Source organism: Crassostrea angulata, chromosome 2, assembly GCF_025612915.1.
Source record: "Crassostrea angulata isolate pt1a10 chromosome 2, ASM2561291v2, whole genome shotgun sequence".
NCBI classification, from domain to species: domain Eukaryota; kingdom Metazoa; phylum Mollusca; class Bivalvia; order Ostreida; family Ostreidae; genus Magallana; species Magallana angulata.
Genome location: NC_069112.1, coordinates 51,979,708 through 51,999,551, shown reverse-complemented (window position 1 = coordinate 51,999,551; position 19,844 = coordinate 51,979,708). Strand labels below are relative to the sequence as shown.

The following is a 19,844-nucleotide window of genomic DNA, read 5'->3' as shown; positions in this document are numbered from 1 at the left end:
AAACATTAACGCTTCCTGTAACAGCAAAGCACTTCTCAAAGTTTATCACTCAATTAGATTAAATGTTTGTTTTTCTAATTTGTATCATATGAACCTCTTGTAATTTTTGAAATATATCCACAATTAGTTGTTTTTCGAAAGATTAGGAACTTACAGTTGATGAGTTATCTTCTTATAATTGAAACAGAGGCTGTGTGACCGGCCGGACTGTGGGGGAGGAGTTCTGACCAGGGGTACCGGATACCAGTTCCTCACCCTCACACCCTACTACGACGGGGTACCCTGGGATCATGGGTCGAAGGCAGCCATTAAAACCTCTGCACAGTTTATAGGTAGCTTGGAAATTTTTAATCAACCATATTGTAGTTGCTTTGAAATAGTTGTTGCTATTTATAGAGAAATTTAAAAAAAACGTGCTTGTTTGAGAATCATAACCCCTGAAACATCTAAAATGATAATGATTTTTGCCTTTTTATTAGGGCACTCATTCAAACAATATTCTACTCTACTTAAAACTAAAGTAAACACACGGTTATGATGTTTACGAACCATCTACCACAATTGGGAAATTCCTCGTTCCAAACGTCAGACATTCAGGCCCTAGTGCGGGACCAAAATGGCCATAAAGTGCAAATGTATAAAGTCTTAGAAACATTTTCCTCTTTACTACTGTATATATTTGAGAAAAACTAAATGCATATTTATCATGTCCATGAAGCCCTCTACCTAGATTTTGAAACTCATTGCCCCTTGGTCAGGGGTTCAGGCCATAGGGCAGGGTCAATACGGTTATATAATGAAAATGTGGTAAAACTTAGAAAATCTTTTTCTCTTCTTCCATATATATTTGAGAAAAATGCATGGTTATGATTTCCATGATGTTACGTGCCTGAATTGTGAATTGTGAAATTCATGGCCAAGGAGTCAAGGATTTTAGGCCTTCAGTAAGGCCAATATGACCACACATTAAAAATATACAACGTTGCATGTTATTTACTTATGTACTTTCACGGTCGAGTGAAATTTACTGCATAAATGTGATGCCTATAATGCCCCCTTCCTAAATTGTTTAATTCACGACCCGTGTGGCACGAGTTGATGTATTTGAGTGGATGGTGTGGGTGACAAATTTGGCCATTTGGTGATCGTGTATTTTTTTTTAGGTCACTTGAGTCTATTGCGTAACATATTGCTGTTGGTCATGTGTTGTCCGTGAACAATTTTACATTTTTAACTTTGTCTTATAAACTTTATTTTTCAAAAAAAATATTTTCCTGTGCAGTGTATGCTTGACCAATACACTGTATGCATGTAGTTTAAATTATACATGAAATCGTGAATAGTATAAAAGATTGACCATTAGGGTCATCTGGTGATCCTCTGACTTCCCCCTCCGTTAACTGATGTTTGCAAACAGCAAATAATAAAAGTGGAGTAATAATCAGAGAGTCTCGGATTAGGGTTAAGACTCGAAAATGAAGTTTACATGCAGACATGGGTCCATCTGTTGGCCATGATACTCAGGTGACTGTCAAAGTCTATGGGCTTCTAGTCTCGTTGTAACCCAACAGCATAAATGTTAATCAGTCTTTTAAAACGTTTTGTACATTTTCATTCTGCTACTATTTATATATATTTCAGCCGTTGACCGTTGTTTATCATTCGACTACTCCCTCGGTAATAATGTACAGGGCAGTTCTTTAACCGAGATCAACGTGTACGTGGAAGGAACCGGAAAGACAAAAACTAACGTCAAGAACCTGAAAACGACCACGGATTATACCTGGAAAACGGAAACTGTTTCCATTTCAGCTGTTGACAACTTAGTGGTAATGATGTGTATGACGGAACTTGTAAATATTTATCATTGATTAATCATTTGTGTTTGTCATAATTGAGGATATTTATCTCAGTACGTTACGTATTTTCTCCTAACTTCTTTTTCAAAAATCTATAACTAAACACTTTTTTTCGTTGATCTCACAGTTGAGTCTTTCAACAAAATTAAATGTTCATTGATTTAAAAACTATTTATTTAAATAGAAAAATAAAAATACCAAAATTCGCGTTCGCGTGTTATGTATATTTTTACTGCAATGATCGCAACCCTTTTAACCTGAATCATAAAAGAAAGCATATTGTTGGTTATATTTACATCTGCACTTCAACGCATTATTACATTAATCATTACACGTAAGTAAAATTAACTTAATTAATGTTAATGTACCTCAGTACGTTAGAAAAAAAGAACAATCGTTTTATATAGGAGTAATTGCTGACATCATCGTGATTTTTTTCGTGCTGTCTGAGATTTTTCGAAGGTTGCTGATGGTTTAGATAAACTGGTTTGAACTAGATCGCATAGAATTCAGCCCTGTCAGTATCTATAGTGCTGTGAAATACAATCGATTCATTAAGAAATAGAAAAAATACTCGGTAGATTAAATAACAGTGAATTGTCTTGATCATCGAATGAAAACGAATTTTACAGTAATCCATGAGAATTGATGGCCATACATATTAATAACACCCTTGATGAACCTTATTTAATGTGAAGTGAATGTGACCCATTGACAGATCTACATAGAAGGAGTAATGGGGCCACAGCTTATTGGAATTGACAACATATCCCTCCGCCCCGGACTATGTAAGTACTATATAGATGTTCTGTGTTGTTAGCGCTCCTTTTGTGTTATTGTGTGCAGCAAAAACGTCTAACGCTTAGAGCACTGATATAAATGAAAAAATACGAGTGCTTGACTATTAAATCTTTACTAGACTTTGACCCGTTCGTGCACGGGTTGACATTGCATATGATATCGGACATTTACGAAATAGATACATCAACAAACCGTATTGTTGACATTTAATTAACCAAGCTTTAAGCCTACAATAATGATATTAATTTCACTACATTCTGTGTCTCGGGACAGGCCATCGCCACAGTTAAAATGTCTCCCATATACCCGTAATGTAGCAAAAAATTGCAGAATCGCTCCGAAACGATTTTGGAGAAAATTAAAGAAGCTGCATTAAAGTTGATTTATTCATAACAAACCATTTTGAGGCTGTCAATATCTTTCATCTAAAAATTTAATTCATATTAATAAAGAATTCAACCTTTTTTCACCAACTTTTTTGCTTGCTTCGAATTTACACACCATGTTGACATTCGAAACTCTCGAGATTTTTCATATTAAATGCACTGAATTAGAGTTACATCCCGTATTTGTTTTGTTTGATGAACAGAATATATGACAATTTTTAAATGAAAATTTTTATGTATTTGTGATATCGTTTCTGAGTTTATCCATGGAAATATAATATTGTGGAAACATAAAGTAAAGAGCCTCCCGTGATTTAACGTGAATGTAATACGCATGCGCAAGTTTGTAAAACCAAAAAAATCAAGACAATTTCAGGATTTTTATAAGGAATTTTCTTTAATTATTAATTAGCGAAGCTTGATTGAGAAAAAATAAAGGCAAATTGGTAATCTTCAAGTACCAATGATGTTTAAAATTATATAAAAATAGGACAGTACTCTTCCGATTTCTCGTTATTAAAGCCCAAAAATTCGAGTCAATTATTTTAATAAGGTAGTATAGAGTTATGCATGCAAACGGAATCCTCGCACTGCATACCATACAGATACATGTTGCGTTAAGAACAGTTTACACTAAAAAACTTTAATATGAAAATTCAATAAAGTGATTTAAAAGAATTCAGAGGTTAAAAAAGACTTATTGCCTTGTTGCTGCTTACTTATTGGTGCACTAAAAATGCAAACTTAGTATACATATATTAAAACTCTCTTCGCCGCTTTACAGGCACAAACACCCCCTGCAATCCAAACCCGTGTATAAATGGCGGAACCTGTGACGGATCAAGTCCGCCGTCCGGATCTAAGTACGTGTGTACTTGTCCCACAGGATTCTCTGGAGATCGCTGCGAAAGTAAGTTCGAATCTTTTTGTTGGTTAATTGATTTCATTTCAAATGATTTGCACTCTAAACATATTTATACATGTACTTTGAAAAGCTCTGAACTTGTAATATTGATAAGATTTACATTTTCAGAATCAATGCTCGTAAGATGTCTTTAAAACCACAAAGATAATGTGAACTTGCATACAGTATTGTTTTACAGAATTTTAGCAGTTTTTCGTGTTTTTCAGTAAAACACGATTTTTTTTCTTTTCTTCCTCCTTTATGTACATATCGCTTTCGAAATAATGATAATGAAGAAAATATTCAATCCATTACCAAACGCTCTGTTCTATTAAGGTCGTATATGACGACAACTTTAAATTTTATATACATTATAGTTACTGCTTATTAACTTATAAGTTTATACTTAGAATTGTATTAACATTTTTGCTATAAGTTTATACTTAGAATTGTATTAACATTTTTGCCAACGTTTTTATTTCATTTCAACTTCGTGATTATTTGTGAAGTTTAACAAAATTATTACTCTCATGAACAGTTATTTTTGTGTATGAAATTCTGTTCACTTCACTTAAGATGCAATCAACCCATGTGACGGCAATGGTTGTCAGAATGATGCTACCTGTGTTGCTGATCAAACGAGCACTGAAGGTTACAGGTGTCAGTGTAAAACAGGTTACACGGGACTCAGATGTGAAAGTAAGACAAAGAATACTTATTTAGTCACTAGATACAGAGGTTACAAAGTTATTGTTGATAAAAGACATGCACAATTCTGATACACGAACGATAACGCACGATACACGAACATCACAAACTTACTGAATTTTCACGATAAACGATTAAGAACGATAAACAAACGCAAACAAATGATTCTTCACAACTTATTTATATTCTATATCAGGTTTATAAAATGCAACGGGGAGGAATGTCTATTGAAGTTGAATTTTTCATTTACCACCTAATTTTGATGATAAATTACATATTTGTTTGATTCCGAATTCATGCAGTTTTACTAAATAGAACATGAAGAAGACAAAACTTAAAGATCGTTACTTATCAAATTCCACATTTAAGAAGAATTTCTTTACAATATGGAAACTAACTTAATATGATCATTTTAAAAAAATGGCATATCTCGATTGCGCCTTCCTAATTTCAATTTTCAGATGTATATATATTTCTGTGACTTTATACTACCGACAAGAAGAAAAAATAATAAAAGCTTATAGTCCTGGTTTGTAAATAGCGTTTTAGAACTGAAACACTGTTACGGATAAATTGCACATAGGAGGCATTTGAATGAAGATATCTTCTGTTTGAACAAAGGCAGTACACAATTTATACGTTTTAAGCATTACTTTTAGGTTTGATGGAAGTGTCATTTCCTAACTGACACAATTCTACTTTAATGTACAGAACCAGGAAATGATTTTCTTTATGATTCTAGGTCTTATCAACCCATGTGACGGCAATGGTTGTCAGAATGACGCTACCTGTGTTGCTGATCAAACGAGCACTGAGGGTTACAGTTGTCAGTGTAAAACAGGTTACACGGGACTCAAATGTGAAAGTAAGACAAAGTTAGAATACTTTTTAGTCACTAGATACAAAGGTTACAAAGTTATTGTTGATACAAAAACGATCACCCACGATACACGAACTATTTAATACGATTGGTTTATCAACATTAACGTTGTTACCACTGTAGAATTTGAAGAAGACGAAAGATCGGTTCTTTTCAAATGACAAAATTACCCATGGTGACATATCTTGATTGAGCCTCCTTAATTTCAATTTGCATTGTAAATTTGTGTAACTTTATACTACCGACAAGAAGAAAGATTATTAAACGCTTGTTGTCCTGATTTGTTGATAGCGTTATAGAGCTAAAACACTTTTACAGATAAATTGCTTAAACGTAGGTAGCATTTTCATGAAGATATTTTCTGTTTCAACAAAGGGCAGTATGCAATTTATACATTTTCAGCATTACTTTTAGGTTTGATGGAAGTGTCATTTCCTAATTGACACAATTAATTCTTTTTAATGTACAGAACCAGGAAATGATTTTCTATATGATTCTAGGTCTTGTCAACCCATGTGACGGCAATGGTTGTCAGAATGACGCTACCTGTGTTGCTGATCAAACGAGCACTGAGGGTTACAGTTGTGAGTGTAAAACAGGTTACACGGGACTCAGATGTGAAAGTAAGACCGAGTTAGAATTGTATCGACTTTGTTTTGGATTTTAAGTTGAATATTTCATGAACCAACTAATTTTGATGATAAAATACATACTGTTTTATTCCGAATCGTTGCTATTTACTAAATAGAACATGAAGAAGACAAAAAATAAAGATCGTTACTTTTCAAATTCCACATTTAAGAAGAATTTCTTTATAATATGTAAACTTACTAATAAGATCAGTTCAAAAAATTTGGCATATCTTGATTGCGCCTCCCTAATTTCAATTTTCATATATATATATATATATATATATATATATATATATATATATATATATATATATATATATATATATATATATATATTGCTAGATGTAGGTGATATTTTCACGATATTTTCTGTTTCAACAAAGGGCAGTACACGATTAAGAAAGTTTTTAGCATTACTCTAAAGTTTGATGTAAGAGTCGTTTTCTAATTGACACAATTCTACTTTAATGTACGGAACTAGAAAATGATTTTCTATATGATTCTAGGTCTTATCAACCCATGTAACGGCAATGGTTGTCAGAATGATGCTACCTGTGTTGCTGATCAAACGAGCCCTGGCGGTTACTGGTGTCAGTGTAAAACAGGTTACACGGGACTCAGATGTGAAAGTAAGACAACGTTAGAATACTTTTTAGCCACTAGATTCAGAGGTTACAAAGTTATTGTTAATAAAAGACAGGCACGATTCTGATACACGAACGATGAAACTACTCATCGCTGTTTTCATTAATTACTTCTTGCTTTTTTTTTTAAAAAAGTTACCACACGCAAAAGTTCACACGAACACGCACAAGAAAATCCACAAACCGATTTTCTCATACACGCACGTTCCCACACGATACACAAACGATCACCCACGATACACGAACTATTTAATACGATTGGTTTATCAACAACAACGTTGTTACCACTGCAGAATTTGAAGAAGACGAAAGATCGGTACTTTTCAAATGACAAAATTACCCATGGTGACATATGTTGATTGAGCCTCCTTAATTTCAATTTTCATTGTAAATTTGTGTAACTTTATACTACCGACAAGAAGAAAGATTATTAAACGCGTGTAGTCCTGATTTGTTGATAGCGTTTTAGAGCTAAAACACTTTTACAGATAAATTGCTTAAACGTAGGTAGCATTTTCATGAAGATATTTTCTGTTTCAACAAAGGGCAGTGTGCAATTTATACGTTTTGAGCATTACTTTTAAGTTTGACGTAAGAGTCATTTCCTTTTTTTCACAATTCTATTTTAATATACGGAACCAGAAAAAAATTTTCTATATGATTCTAGGTCTTATCAACCCATGTAACGGCAATGGTTGTCAGAATGATGCTACCTGTGTTGCTGATCAAACGAGCCCTGGTGGTTACTGGTGTCAGTGTAAAACAGGTTACACGGGACTCAGATGTGAAAGTAAGACAAAGAATACTTATTTAGTCACTAGATACAGAGGTTACAAAGTTATTGTTGATAAAAGACAGGCACAATTCTGATACACGAACGATGAAACTACTCGTCGCTGTTTTCATTAATTACTTCTAGCTTTTTTTAAAAAAAGTAACCACACGCAAAAGTTCACACGAACACGCTCATGAAAATCAACAAACCGATTTTCTCATACACGCATGTTCCTACACGATACACAAACGATCACCCAGGATACACGAACTATTTAATACGATTGGTTTATCAACAACAACGTTGTTACCACTGTAGAATTTGAAGAAGACGAAAGATCGGTACTTTTCAAATGACAAAATTACCCATGGTGACATATGTTGATTGAGCCTCCTTAATTTCAATTTTCATTGTAAATTTGTGTAACTTCATACTACCGACAAGAAGAAAGATTATTAAACGCTTGTAGTCTTGATTTGTTGATAGCGTTTTAGAGGTAAAACACTGTTAGGATAAATTGCTTAAACGTAGCTGACATTTTCATGAAGATATTTTCTGTTTTAACAAAGAGCAGTACGCAACTTATTAGTTTTAAGCATTCCTTTTAAGTTTGACGTAAGAGTCATTTCCTTTTTTGCACAATATTATTTTATGTTCAGAGCCAGAAAATGATTTTCTATATGATTCTAGGTCTTATCAACCCATGTAACGGCAATGGTTGTCAGAATGATGCTACCTGTGTTGCTGATCAAACGAGCCCTGGCGGTTACTGGTGTCAGTGTAAAACAGGTTACACGGGACTCAGATGTGAAAGTAAGACAACGTTAGAATACTTTTTAGCCACTAGTAGTCCTGATTTGTTGATAACGTTTTAGAGGTAAAACACTGTTAGGATAAATTGCTTAAACGTAGCTGACATTTTCATGAAGATATTTTCTGTTTTAACAAAGAGCAGTACGCAACTGATAAGTTTTAAGCATTCCTTTTAAGTTTGACGTAAGAGTCATATCCTTTTTTACACAATATTATTTTAATGTTCAGAGCCAGAAAATGATTTTCTATATGATTCTAGGTCTTATCAACCCATGTAACGGCAATGGTTGTCAGAATGATGCTACCTGTGTTGCTGATCAAACGAGCCCTGGCGGTTACTGGTGTCAGTGTAAAACAGGTTACACGGGACTCAGATGTGAAAGTAAGACAACGTTAGAATACTTTTTAGCCACTAGATTCAGAGGTTACAAAGTTATTGTTAGTAAAAGACTGGCACGATTCTGATACACGAACGATGAAACTACTCATCGCTGTTTTCATTAATTACTTCTAGCTTTTTTTTTTAAAAAGTTACCACACGCAAAAGTTCACACGAACACGCACATGAAAATCCACAAACCGATTTCCTCACACACGCACGTTCCCACACGATACACAAACGATCACCCACGATACACGAACTATTTAATACGATTGGTTTATCAACAACAACGTTGTTACCACTGTAGAATTTGAAGAAGACGAAAGATCGGTACTTTTCAAATGACAAAATTGCCCATGGTGACATATGTTGATTGAGCCTCCTTAATTTCAATTTTCATTGTAAATTTGTGTAACTTTATACTCCCGACAAGAAGAAAGATTATTAAACGCGTGTAGTCCTGATTTGTTGATAGCGTTTTAGAGCTAAAACACTTTTACAGATCAATTGCGTAAACGTAGGTAGCATTTCCATGAAGATATTTTCTGTTTCAACAAAGGGCAGTGTGCAATTTATACGTTTTGAGCATTACTTTTAAGTTTGACGTAAGAGTCATTTCCTTTTTTACACAATTCTATTTTAATGTTCAGAGCCAAAAATGATTTTCTATATGATTCTAGGTCTTGTCAACCCATGTGACGGCCATGGTTGTCAGAATGACGCTACCTGTGTTGCTGATCAAACGAGCACTGACGGTTACAGGTGTCAGTGTAAAACAGGTTACACGGGACTCAAATGTGAAAGTAAGACAGAGTTAGAATACTTATTTAGTCACTAGATACAGAGGTTACAAAGTTATTGTTGATAAAAGACAAGCACGATTCTGATACACGAATGATGAAACTACTCGTCGCTGTTTTCATTAATTACTTCTTGCTTTTTTTTTAAAAAACAGTTACCACACAAACACGAACACGCACATGAAAATCCACAAATCGATTTCCTCATACACGCACGTTCCCGCACGATACACAAACGATATCCCAGGATACACGAACTATTTAATACGATTGGTTTATCAACATTAACGTTGTTACCACTGTAGAATTTGAAGAAGACGAAAGATCGGTACTTTTCAAATGACAAAATTACCCATGGTGACATATGTTGATTGAGCCTCCTTAATTTCAATTTTCATTGTAAATTTGTGTAACTTTATACTACCGACAAGAAGAAAGATTATTAAACGCTTGCAGTCCTTTTACGGATAAATTGCTTAAACGTAGGTAGCATTTTCATGTAGCTGCAGGTCTGTAGCTCCCGGTCTGAAAAAATTCGGATGGACGACCTGGGAGCTACAGTGCCTTCCATAGTAAAAAACTGCAAATTACGGGGCACAAAAAATTGCGCTAGTTTTGGACTTTTTAATCTCATTTTCGAACATATTCTGTATAAATATTTGATTTCAAAAAATTCTTCGGACAATTTACTACAGATATCGTCACTTTACTTGCCTCTGATATTCTTTTAAACACGATCACCAGCCCTGTAAATTGAAGTGGTGCAGTTTGTTTACATGTAAAAATGGCGACTTTCGATCTCGACGTGAATTAATATACTTTATCTCCGAGGTCGTTTAGCATGTTTCAAAGAAAGTCTGAGGCAAGTTAGATAACAATATCAGTAGTAAATTGTCTGAAGAATTTAATGGTACTAATTGTTTTCACAGAATTTGTGTGAAAATAAGGTTGATCAGTCCAAAACTAGCGAAATTTTTTGTCCGCCGTAAATTGCAGATTTTTAGTATGGGAGGCACTGTAGCTCTCATGTCGTCCATCCGAATTTTTTTCAGACCGGAAGCTACAGACCTGCAGCTACATTTTCATGAAGATATTTTCTGTTTCAACAAAGGGCAGTGTGCAATTTATACGTTTTCAGCATTACTTTTAGGTTTGATGGAAGTGTCATTTCCTAATTTACACAATTAATTATTTTTAATGCACAAAACCAGGAAATGATTTTCTATATGATTCTAGGTCTTATCAACCCATGTGACGGCCATGGTTGTCAGAATGATGCTACCTGTGTTGCTGATCAAACGAGCACTGACGGTTACAGGTGTCAGTGTAAAACAGGTTACACGGGACTCAAATGTGAAAGTAAGACAGAGTTAGAATACTTATTTAGTCACTAGATACAGAGGTTACAAAGTTATTGTTGATAAAAGACAAGCACGATTCTGATACACGAACGATTACGCACGATACACGAACGATAACGCATTATACACGGACGATCACGTACGATACACGAACGATCGCGTATTATACACGGACGATCACTAACTTGCTGAATTTTCTCGATACACGATTGATAACGATAAACAAACTAACGATTCTTCACCACTTATTCATAGTCTTTATAATGTCTATAAAATGTAAAGGAGAGAAATGTGTATTGATTTAAGGAATGAATTCAATATTTATTTGTTTTATTCGATATAAAATGCATGGTCTGGGGAGGTTTAAGCTTTATAAACCGCGAAGAATACAATTTGGACACGTAATTTACATTAGAAAACCAATTTTTCTATGTGGAGAAATTATAACCATAGAGTGTTATTGTTTAAATTCTACTTATATCATTTAATTTTATTACCCATGTTGATTTTTTGGTTTATTTAAACAGCCCCAATTAATAATGATGCGTGCTTAAGCAACCCTTGTCAACACGACGGAAGTTGTACTAACACACCAGGGGAGGAAAACCCGTACAGATGTGAATGCAAGCCGGGTTTCCTTGGACAGAATTGTGAAGGTATTCATTTTCTCTTTGCCAAAGTAGCCTCTGTATAAAGTAAAATTAAGTTTAGAACATTTCCAAATATTTTAGCTGAAAAATTACGTTGTTTTTTTTTCACGGAACTCTTTTTTCTCAAGGAGGTTGATATAGCCTTAAACTAATCACGACTATTTAGCCTTCTTAATCTATACATATAACAAAAAAAAAACTTATTACATAATTGTTGTGTTTAGTATTTAACATAAACATGTAAAGAGGTGCTTTTGTTTATTAGTGAGATTTTATAATAACCCTTTGTCAGACGTTGGTCTGTCTGTCCGTCTCTCTGAGTAAACTTTTTTATATAAATTTTTCATCTACTTCTCAAGATCCACTCTAACAATTTTACCAAACTTTGCATAAAGCATTCTTGGGTGAAGGAGAATCAAGATTGTTAAAATAAAAGGCAACATCCTCTGACAAGGGGAAATGGTTATGAATTAATGAAACAATGATAGCAATTCTTGAGATCCCGGGGGTAGGATGGGGCCACAATGAGGGTTGTATTTTTGCATAATAAAAGGAAGAAAAAATAATTTTGTCATAAACGTCGAAACCTATGTGGAATTATTAAAGTATCCTAAGGTAATGTACATTCAAGTTGTTCAAATTATAACCCCACCGGGGTAGAGCGGACCATAATTTTTACATAGGAATATGTACAAAAAATCTTTTTTAAAATCTCTTTTTCTGAAAACCATATGGCCAGAAAAGCTGGAAATTGAAAGGCAATGATTATTTTTCCTTAAACCGGTGATCAAATTTTTACATAGGGGGTTTTCATATCATCAGTTTTGATGATAAGTATTACCAGTTATTATTATACTAACACTATTGCTATTTCTTTAGGTTTCTCCTGTGGGTTTGAAAGGCGAAGAGAAAGGAGCTGTTTTCTGCGGACACGAACACGTGGGTGGTTTAGGCGAAATGTAAGAACTTTATTACGACCTCTGAACGCATATTTTGTTCGGCATCTGTTGGTCTCTTTGTCATCGGTATATCATTTCACAAATTTTCTTCTCTACAGCCATTTAAAAACCTGTCTTTACCAAAAGGATTTTTTAAAATTTTTTGTTAAAAGTAGGGAGACTATGTACAGGTAACTCTCGATGGCTCGAACTTCGATCGCTCGAAGTTCTTGATCGCTCGAAGTGGGTCTAGGGTCCCGATTTTTTCCCCTATATAACAAAGCAAATTTACTCTTGATTTCTCGAACTCTTGATATCTCGAAACCCTTGATCTCTCGAAGTCAAATTGCAGTCCCGTTGTTCATAGAGTTTTTTACTCTCGATACCTCGAAGTCGCCGTGTATATCCAAGCGCTATACCTAATTAACACCTACTTGGTCATTTAAATGGCTCCAGGCGTTAGACGCGGGACCCGGGTCAGGGGTTGTCTATTCAGGCGACACTTGTCCTGCAAGGTGATAATTGTTTGATGAATGAGCATACCGATACCCAATCTATAATTAACACCAACCGTTTTACGATGAAAATGAGAAATTAATTGAGACGAAACGATAATATTAAGCCATGGTCAAATTTTAGAATTATAAAACTCTAAAACTTATGTTTATCAGCACCATTATCATTATAATGATTATTGCTGAACAAGTTCTTACAGCTGGGGAAGGACCCGTACAGTGGAAACACTGGGTGATACTCAGTTATCTCATTTATGACATGTCGATCGTCTCGAAGTGCAGTAGTACTGAGCAATCTGGTCTTAATATGATGTATAGAATAAATAATTATGATGAATTTATTCAATAGTTGTTTGTATTTAGTTTTAAAAACATCCAGTTCTGTATATTTTACTGAAAAGAAAACGTTGTTTAAGCACGTGCGTAAGGTTAGCACTAAATAAATGGCTTAATCATAACATCCGGTAAGACTAATTTTAAAACCCGTCGGTCAACCCGGAAAATTCCGAACTCTTGAAAGACCGCGAAGTTTTTCCTCGGTCCCATGGACTTCGAGCTATCGAGAATTACCTGTATATTTATATAGATGTGTAAATGATGAGAACAATTTTAAAGAAATAAATACTTTATAAACTCGGCCACTTTAGAAAATGACCATTTTATTTTCGAGCCCTTTCTCGAAATGAAAAAAAAAAAACCACATACTTAAGTGAGCCAAAAATCAAAAACTCAGGTCGACACTCACAAAAGCATATTTATCGCAAAACATATGACTAATTTATATTTGACACATCGCACGATGACGAACACTATTTTGACGTAATTGTATTTATTGATAAAATTGCCCTTACATGCAATTCTGAAGGTTGCGAATTGACTGGACTTCTCCAAGATAATAGAAACATGTCGCTCCGGAAGTTAGTGTTTTGTTTCAACAGACCAATGTATAAAGTGCTAAGTTTTGAATGATTTTCGATGAGGAGAATAGGTGCTTTGAATTATAATTGCCATACATTTTATAATCAAAATACACTGTATATTGATTTAATTACAGAGAAGGACCCCCTCGCGGGGGACTGGACCTAACAGTGCCTACAAGGGCAAATACTTTTTCTACTTCGAGGCCTCGAGATATCAAGCAGCCTATATTATTAGCAATGTTCGATTTCAAAGTAAGTTTCATCGATTTTATGTTGTTAAAATATCGACTGTTTCGTAATCATGTTAATTATGCATTTCAATCTACTTAGTTTAAAAGTTCATATGACATTGCTCTGATTTGTGGTTTTTTTCCCCCTGAAATCTAAATTAACAGTATGAATGATTAAAAAGAAGAGTTTGCCTCTGTATTTATTTTAAGAATAAACTTAATTTCAACTTTTGTAAACAATAAACTTAACATGACTTTGGGCATTTAAACGCTTCTATGAACTATTGAAAAAAAAAGTTATTTTTAAAAATTTCATCTTTATCTCAATATGATGAAATATTCAATTTCACTACCTTACAAAAAAAATATATATATATAACTTTCCGATTTAAAACTTATATGCATGTACTTAAATTACAATTAACAAGTAAGAATTCATTCGAGTTCATTGACTGTTACAACTCTTTGTCTTCAGACGCTCCCCATTGCCTGAGTCTCCAGTATCACATGTGGGGGAGCAATATGGGCAGTTTTGTAGTGTACACGTACTCAGCTGTACGAGGCTTGAAAGAAGAGTTCACAATCGCCGGCGACCAAGGAAACCAGTGGAATAATCTGGAGCTCGACTTAACACTGGACGATTCAACCTGGGTACGAGTTACTCGAACACTTTTTGCAAAATTATTCTTTTACGAGTGTATAATACTAGATAATTTTCGCAGTACAGAAATGTTTTGAAACATACGATTTTTATTTTAGGTTATCCTCCAAGCAAAAAAGGGGACTTCATATAAAAGTGACGTAGCGATTGATGACGTCAGACTTATGCCTAATTCTTGTCCGTGATAAGAATGCTACCGTTCCAGTTTCGACATAACGGAATCGATCGAAGTTCACAATTTTATAAAAATATAAAAACACAACATTTGCAGAAGATAATTTGGAAATAATCGTACAGTATCTAAACGTATTGGTTGAAAAAAAATCAGAATTTTAAATAAATCTTACAAAACTTATTAAATTTGTGATATTTGTGTCTGACATATTATATCGTTTTAATATTCTGTTTTCTTCATTTATTCTGAGCGGATGAACTTGTTTAATGTCTAAATAAAACACTCTGTTTTAAAATAGCTTTGATATTTTATTGCTTTATGTATTTTTCATGTAGATTTCTCTTTCAAATGACGATTTGAATAGAACCATGTGATTATTAAACACCGCTGTCTATGGCAATCTTTACATCTGTGTTTTGTTTGAATTCCATAAGATATCATGTAAGGAAGAAGGAATCATTCTTTGAGTAAATTATGAAGTGATAATTTCGGTTGGGGCATGATCAAATCCAATAAATCCCGAAGGACTTTATGATAAATTTGATCACGCCCCGACCTAAATTATCACCTCATAATATTCAAAGAATGATTCCTTATTACTTACATTTATATAATTTTAAGCCATGCATCGTACTATTGAATATTTAAATATAAATATGCAAACCCCGCTGGCGCCTCGATTTGGCGTCATTTGGAGTTATGGGTTATATAGTACAAAATCAATACGTAGTGTTATCACAGGCAAAGACTCTAGAAAATGTAAATATTGCAAGTTATTGGGCGTCATCTATAAATAACATATCATTTTTGGATGTATAGCAGAATATAATTTAAGACGGGATGGTAAGCGATTGATTTTATCATTTTAATGTAAATTGGGTTATGAATACGGGATGGCACGTGATCGATTTGATCACGTACCATCCCGTATTTAATATTTTTATCTCATTAAAAATGTTGTTACCGTTCCTGTACTTTTTTTTGACTGAAAAATGTCAATGTATCAATAAAGATATCTCGGATATTTTCCCTTTCGTCTACGTGAATTACACTTCCTTCACTGGTGTATTTTGTTACAAATCATCCAAATCATCATGCATGTATATCTTAAAGGGGTATGGTCACGATTTTTGTCAAAAGTTATTTTTTCGATTTTTATGTTTACAATGCTTCAGTAAGGCATTTTTAATAGGCAACCAAAATTTGAGTGTCATTTGATGAGATATAAGGGAGTTTTAGAGCTTGCAATTCTTTGCAATGTAAACAAAGCGTTTGTTTACATTTCGAACGTTGAAGTGAAAATTCCAGTTTCAGTCCTAAAATAAATGGGTAAATCGTTAGGAACTGTTTATTTATGCTTAAAATGAAGAACAAGATAGACAAACCAGCTTTAAAAAGATTTTTACTGGTATATTGAACACTTGTAAACAAAAGCAGCGCACGAGCCTTGTTTACATGACGAAGAATTGTGAGCCTTGTATCGTGCTTAAAACTCAACGACTGGCACCCAAATTTCATTTGATCATTAGAGATGCATTCTTAAGGAAGGAGTCTTTTAATTATCAAACATACTTCTTATAATAAGAAATGCATGAAATTTTGACACAGTCAAACGGATCATATTACTTAATGATTCTATCAGTTTGATTAAATTTGACCTTTTTGTTTTCGGATAAAGGTCAGGTCAAGGTCACTACCTTTTTCGTCAACGTAAAGAGTGATAAAAATAAGTGTAGCTCTTTATAATTCTGTAGACATTTGTTTAAGATTTGAAGATTCAAATCTTCAATGAAATCATAGACCATGAGAGTGTCTATCAGCTTATACTACTAAATTGGAATAAATATTTATACTAAAATTGATATTGCTTAGCCCGCATTTCCTCTAATTTTCTTAAATTTTGAAGAAATGTTGATTATTTTTTTATGCTTCCAATAATAAAATATTTCTATTTTTTATGTATTATGAAGACTTTATTTAAAGATATAAATTGACAGAAAAGCTAATATATTGACCGTTTCAAAAGAGAGAAAAACTGATTTTAGTGATTTTTTCACAAAAATCAATGTATAGAGTGGGCGCTTTAAAAAGCTTATAAAAATGTTATTTGATAGGCAAATCATATTTTAAAAACATATTCTAAAACCCAAGTATCATATTATTAGTTCACATTAGTAAAAAAAAATCCAACATTATTGTTATTGTTTTTAAAATGCTAAAACAGACTCATTATATATATATAATCTGCAGCAATTTTGAATTGCGCAACATGTGATATTTTCCTACGCCAATATTACGCCAAAAATATAGTCCTTGTTCCATTCTAAACATTGATTACATTTTTCTATGCCAAGTTGTATGTGGTAAAAAAGAAAGAAAAATATACTATTTTAATTTCCTTTCATCTTGATTTAATGAACAATTAATCAAATTTACGTTTGACAAGTCGAAAAACAGAAAAGACTCCTTCCTTAAAGCATTACAAATAATAAAAACAGAAAAAAAAAACTTGACCAAAATCGTGACCATGCCCCTTTAAGGGCAGCTAAGTTAATTCACAGCTAGAGCGGTTGGAAATTAGAAAACAAAGCGGTTAAAAACAGAAATTAGAAAACAAAGCGGTTAAAAACAGAAATCAGAAAACAAAGTGGTTAAAAACAGAAATTAGAAAACAAAGCGGTTAAAAACAGAGTTACTCTGTTACAGAGGAATTTTCAGAAGTGATCGTATCGCAGAATTAGATTGAAGAGAATAATGATTTTCCTCAGACATTTTAGAGACAAGCTATTCTAGACTGTATTGATATCTCTTTTAGAAGAGCTCTATTAAAAATATCGGATAAACATGGACTGTAATAAGGATTTTTCTACTTTGACAAATTGCGAATGTAATTTTCAGATACGCTCTGTTGCGATGTCGACCAGTAAACATGATGTTAAGCGAGTACGCGAAGCCATGTTCATTTATCCAGCTCATGGGTGTCGTTATATATAGTGACAGCCATTTTGAAAAAAAAAGTTAGCTAGAATATTGAATGCTGAGGCTCGTAATATAAAGGGTACTTAAGTTTAAGACAGTGCTTAAGTAGGACTTATGTACATTCTTAGACTTAAGCTAAGACATTGCTTATTAGTTTGCTTTATGTTACGGTATAAGATATACTTGAGTAGGAACTTATGTAGGTCCTGAGATTGCGCCTAAGTCCTACTCACGACCCCACTTAAGTCAAAATCTTAGAATACTTTATGTTACGAGCCCCTGGCGCTTTTCTATGTTTAACTGAATTACAAACTTTCCAAGGTTTCAATCGAAAGTAATTTGAATTAAAATGATAGGCTAGGCAAACCGGATTAGTTGAAACAGTACTACAAAACACAGCTAGTTATATGTAATCCTACTTAAATTAGTACATGAAAAATTAAAACACCACGATGGTGTGTGACGTACTTCCTATCGAAATAAACAGCAATTCAAATATTGTAAAATTTAAAAATTCTAAACCGGGGAAAGTATTTTGTTTATAATATGATTTTGTCCACATTAATATTGACAGGAGTCTCATACCATTTTAGCATCAAGAAACCGATGTTTTAGAAACTTATTAGATTAACAAATTCATCAACAAATGAAGTTGATAAGCTTGCAAGATAAAATGAAACCTTCTCTATATCAATAACAAAGGTTCTGAAAGAGTGAGATATTCAGGTTTCAGTTAAAGCAAATTTCAGAGCATAAAACTAATTAAAAGTAGTATGATTCTCAGTCGAAAAGATATAAAATATATGTTTTGCACATTTCACAATAATTTTCAGTTTATGTAGGAATTATGAAGCGTGTCATAATAATTGTCTGAAAATGTATAGCACTGAAGAAAGTTTGTGAAAAGCAAGTGATAGATCTTATAATTGTCAAAAGTCAGATCTTACGACAGTCTAATGTCAGATATGTCTTATGATAGATCTTTAGATAGTTTTCTGAAACCCAAGTGCTGGTATATTATCAACTAAATATTATTTTACGATATTTGATAATTAGATAAGTTTTACAACTCATAATGGCGCCCCTCGTTGACACTTTTAGGCATCTCAGTCGTATATATATGCATCATGCATCACCACGCATTTTGAATAAAATTCATTTATCGAAAAAGAAGTTTCATTTTCTAAATTATCCTGCGAAGGGAAAAACTCAGCTTACAAAAGAATCTAAAAAAATTGTTTTTTTTTTTCTATGTTTAAGTTCATGAAAACGAATTAAATTAATTAGATTGGAGAGAGAGAGAGAGAGAGAGAGAGAGAGAGAGAGAGAGAGAGAGAGAGAGAGAGAAGTTTAAAAAACTGCAGATTGAATAGAAAGATATCCATGTAAGTATCATTGGGTTCTACCATTATGTTGGTTGCCTATTTATTTACATTGCGTATTTCTTTTAACGTCAGATTTTAGCACATTCCAGCTTAAAAGTTTAAGGCCTGAAGATTGTAATGTTTGATAACGTTAGTAGATGTGTTCATTCGTTAATGCCTGCAGATATATATATACATGTACCAGCTTAAGAATAGAATCCATTCTATCAATATTGATGTTCGATCAGTCGTAACGCTGCGCAAGAAAACAACATGATGATTTAAATATCAAGACAGTAAGAATTAATAGAGGGAAAATAAATGAAGATCCAAATACTCGCAAGAAATCGTTCCCTCTTCTTTTATTTTGAAAATCTCCGTTTGACCACTACGGCTGTAACTTTCTGAATTTTTTTTTTACGGATATGGGAAAAAATTTGGATGGTACATGTCATGTATTATATCAT

General features: G+C 33.4%; 1 protein-coding gene across 1 annotated transcript in view; it reads left to right on the top strand.

The window, feature by feature from the left end:
- Positions 1-15,418, top strand: part of LOC128173172 (neurogenic locus notch homolog protein 1-like) — a 29,928-nt gene extending 14,510 nt beyond the window's left edge. The window contains exons 13-30 of the mRNA XM_052838886.1: positions 188-332; positions 1,642-1,829; positions 2,578-2,647; positions 3,831-3,956; positions 4,527-4,649; positions 5,401-5,523; positions 6,039-6,161; positions 6,677-6,799; positions 7,482-7,604; positions 8,280-8,402; positions 8,662-8,784; positions 9,465-9,587; positions 10,821-10,943; positions 11,473-11,601; positions 12,475-12,554; positions 14,103-14,220; positions 14,674-14,849; positions 14,958-15,418. Of these exons, the coding sequence (XP_052694846.1) occupies positions 188-332; positions 1,642-1,829; positions 2,578-2,647; positions 3,831-3,956; positions 4,527-4,649; positions 5,401-5,523; positions 6,039-6,161; positions 6,677-6,799; positions 7,482-7,604; positions 8,280-8,402; positions 8,662-8,784; positions 9,465-9,587; positions 10,821-10,943; positions 11,473-11,601; positions 12,475-12,554; positions 14,103-14,220; positions 14,674-14,849; positions 14,958-15,044 (2,226 nt within the window). The 3' untranslated portion in view covers positions 15,045-15,418. The remainder of the gene's footprint in view (positions 1-187; positions 333-1,641; positions 1,830-2,577; positions 2,648-3,830; positions 3,957-4,526; positions 4,650-5,400; positions 5,524-6,038; positions 6,162-6,676; positions 6,800-7,481; positions 7,605-8,279; positions 8,403-8,661; positions 8,785-9,464; positions 9,588-10,820; positions 10,944-11,472; positions 11,602-12,474; positions 12,555-14,102; positions 14,221-14,673; positions 14,850-14,957) is intronic.
- Positions 15,419-19,844: the final 4,426 nt, after the last annotated feature.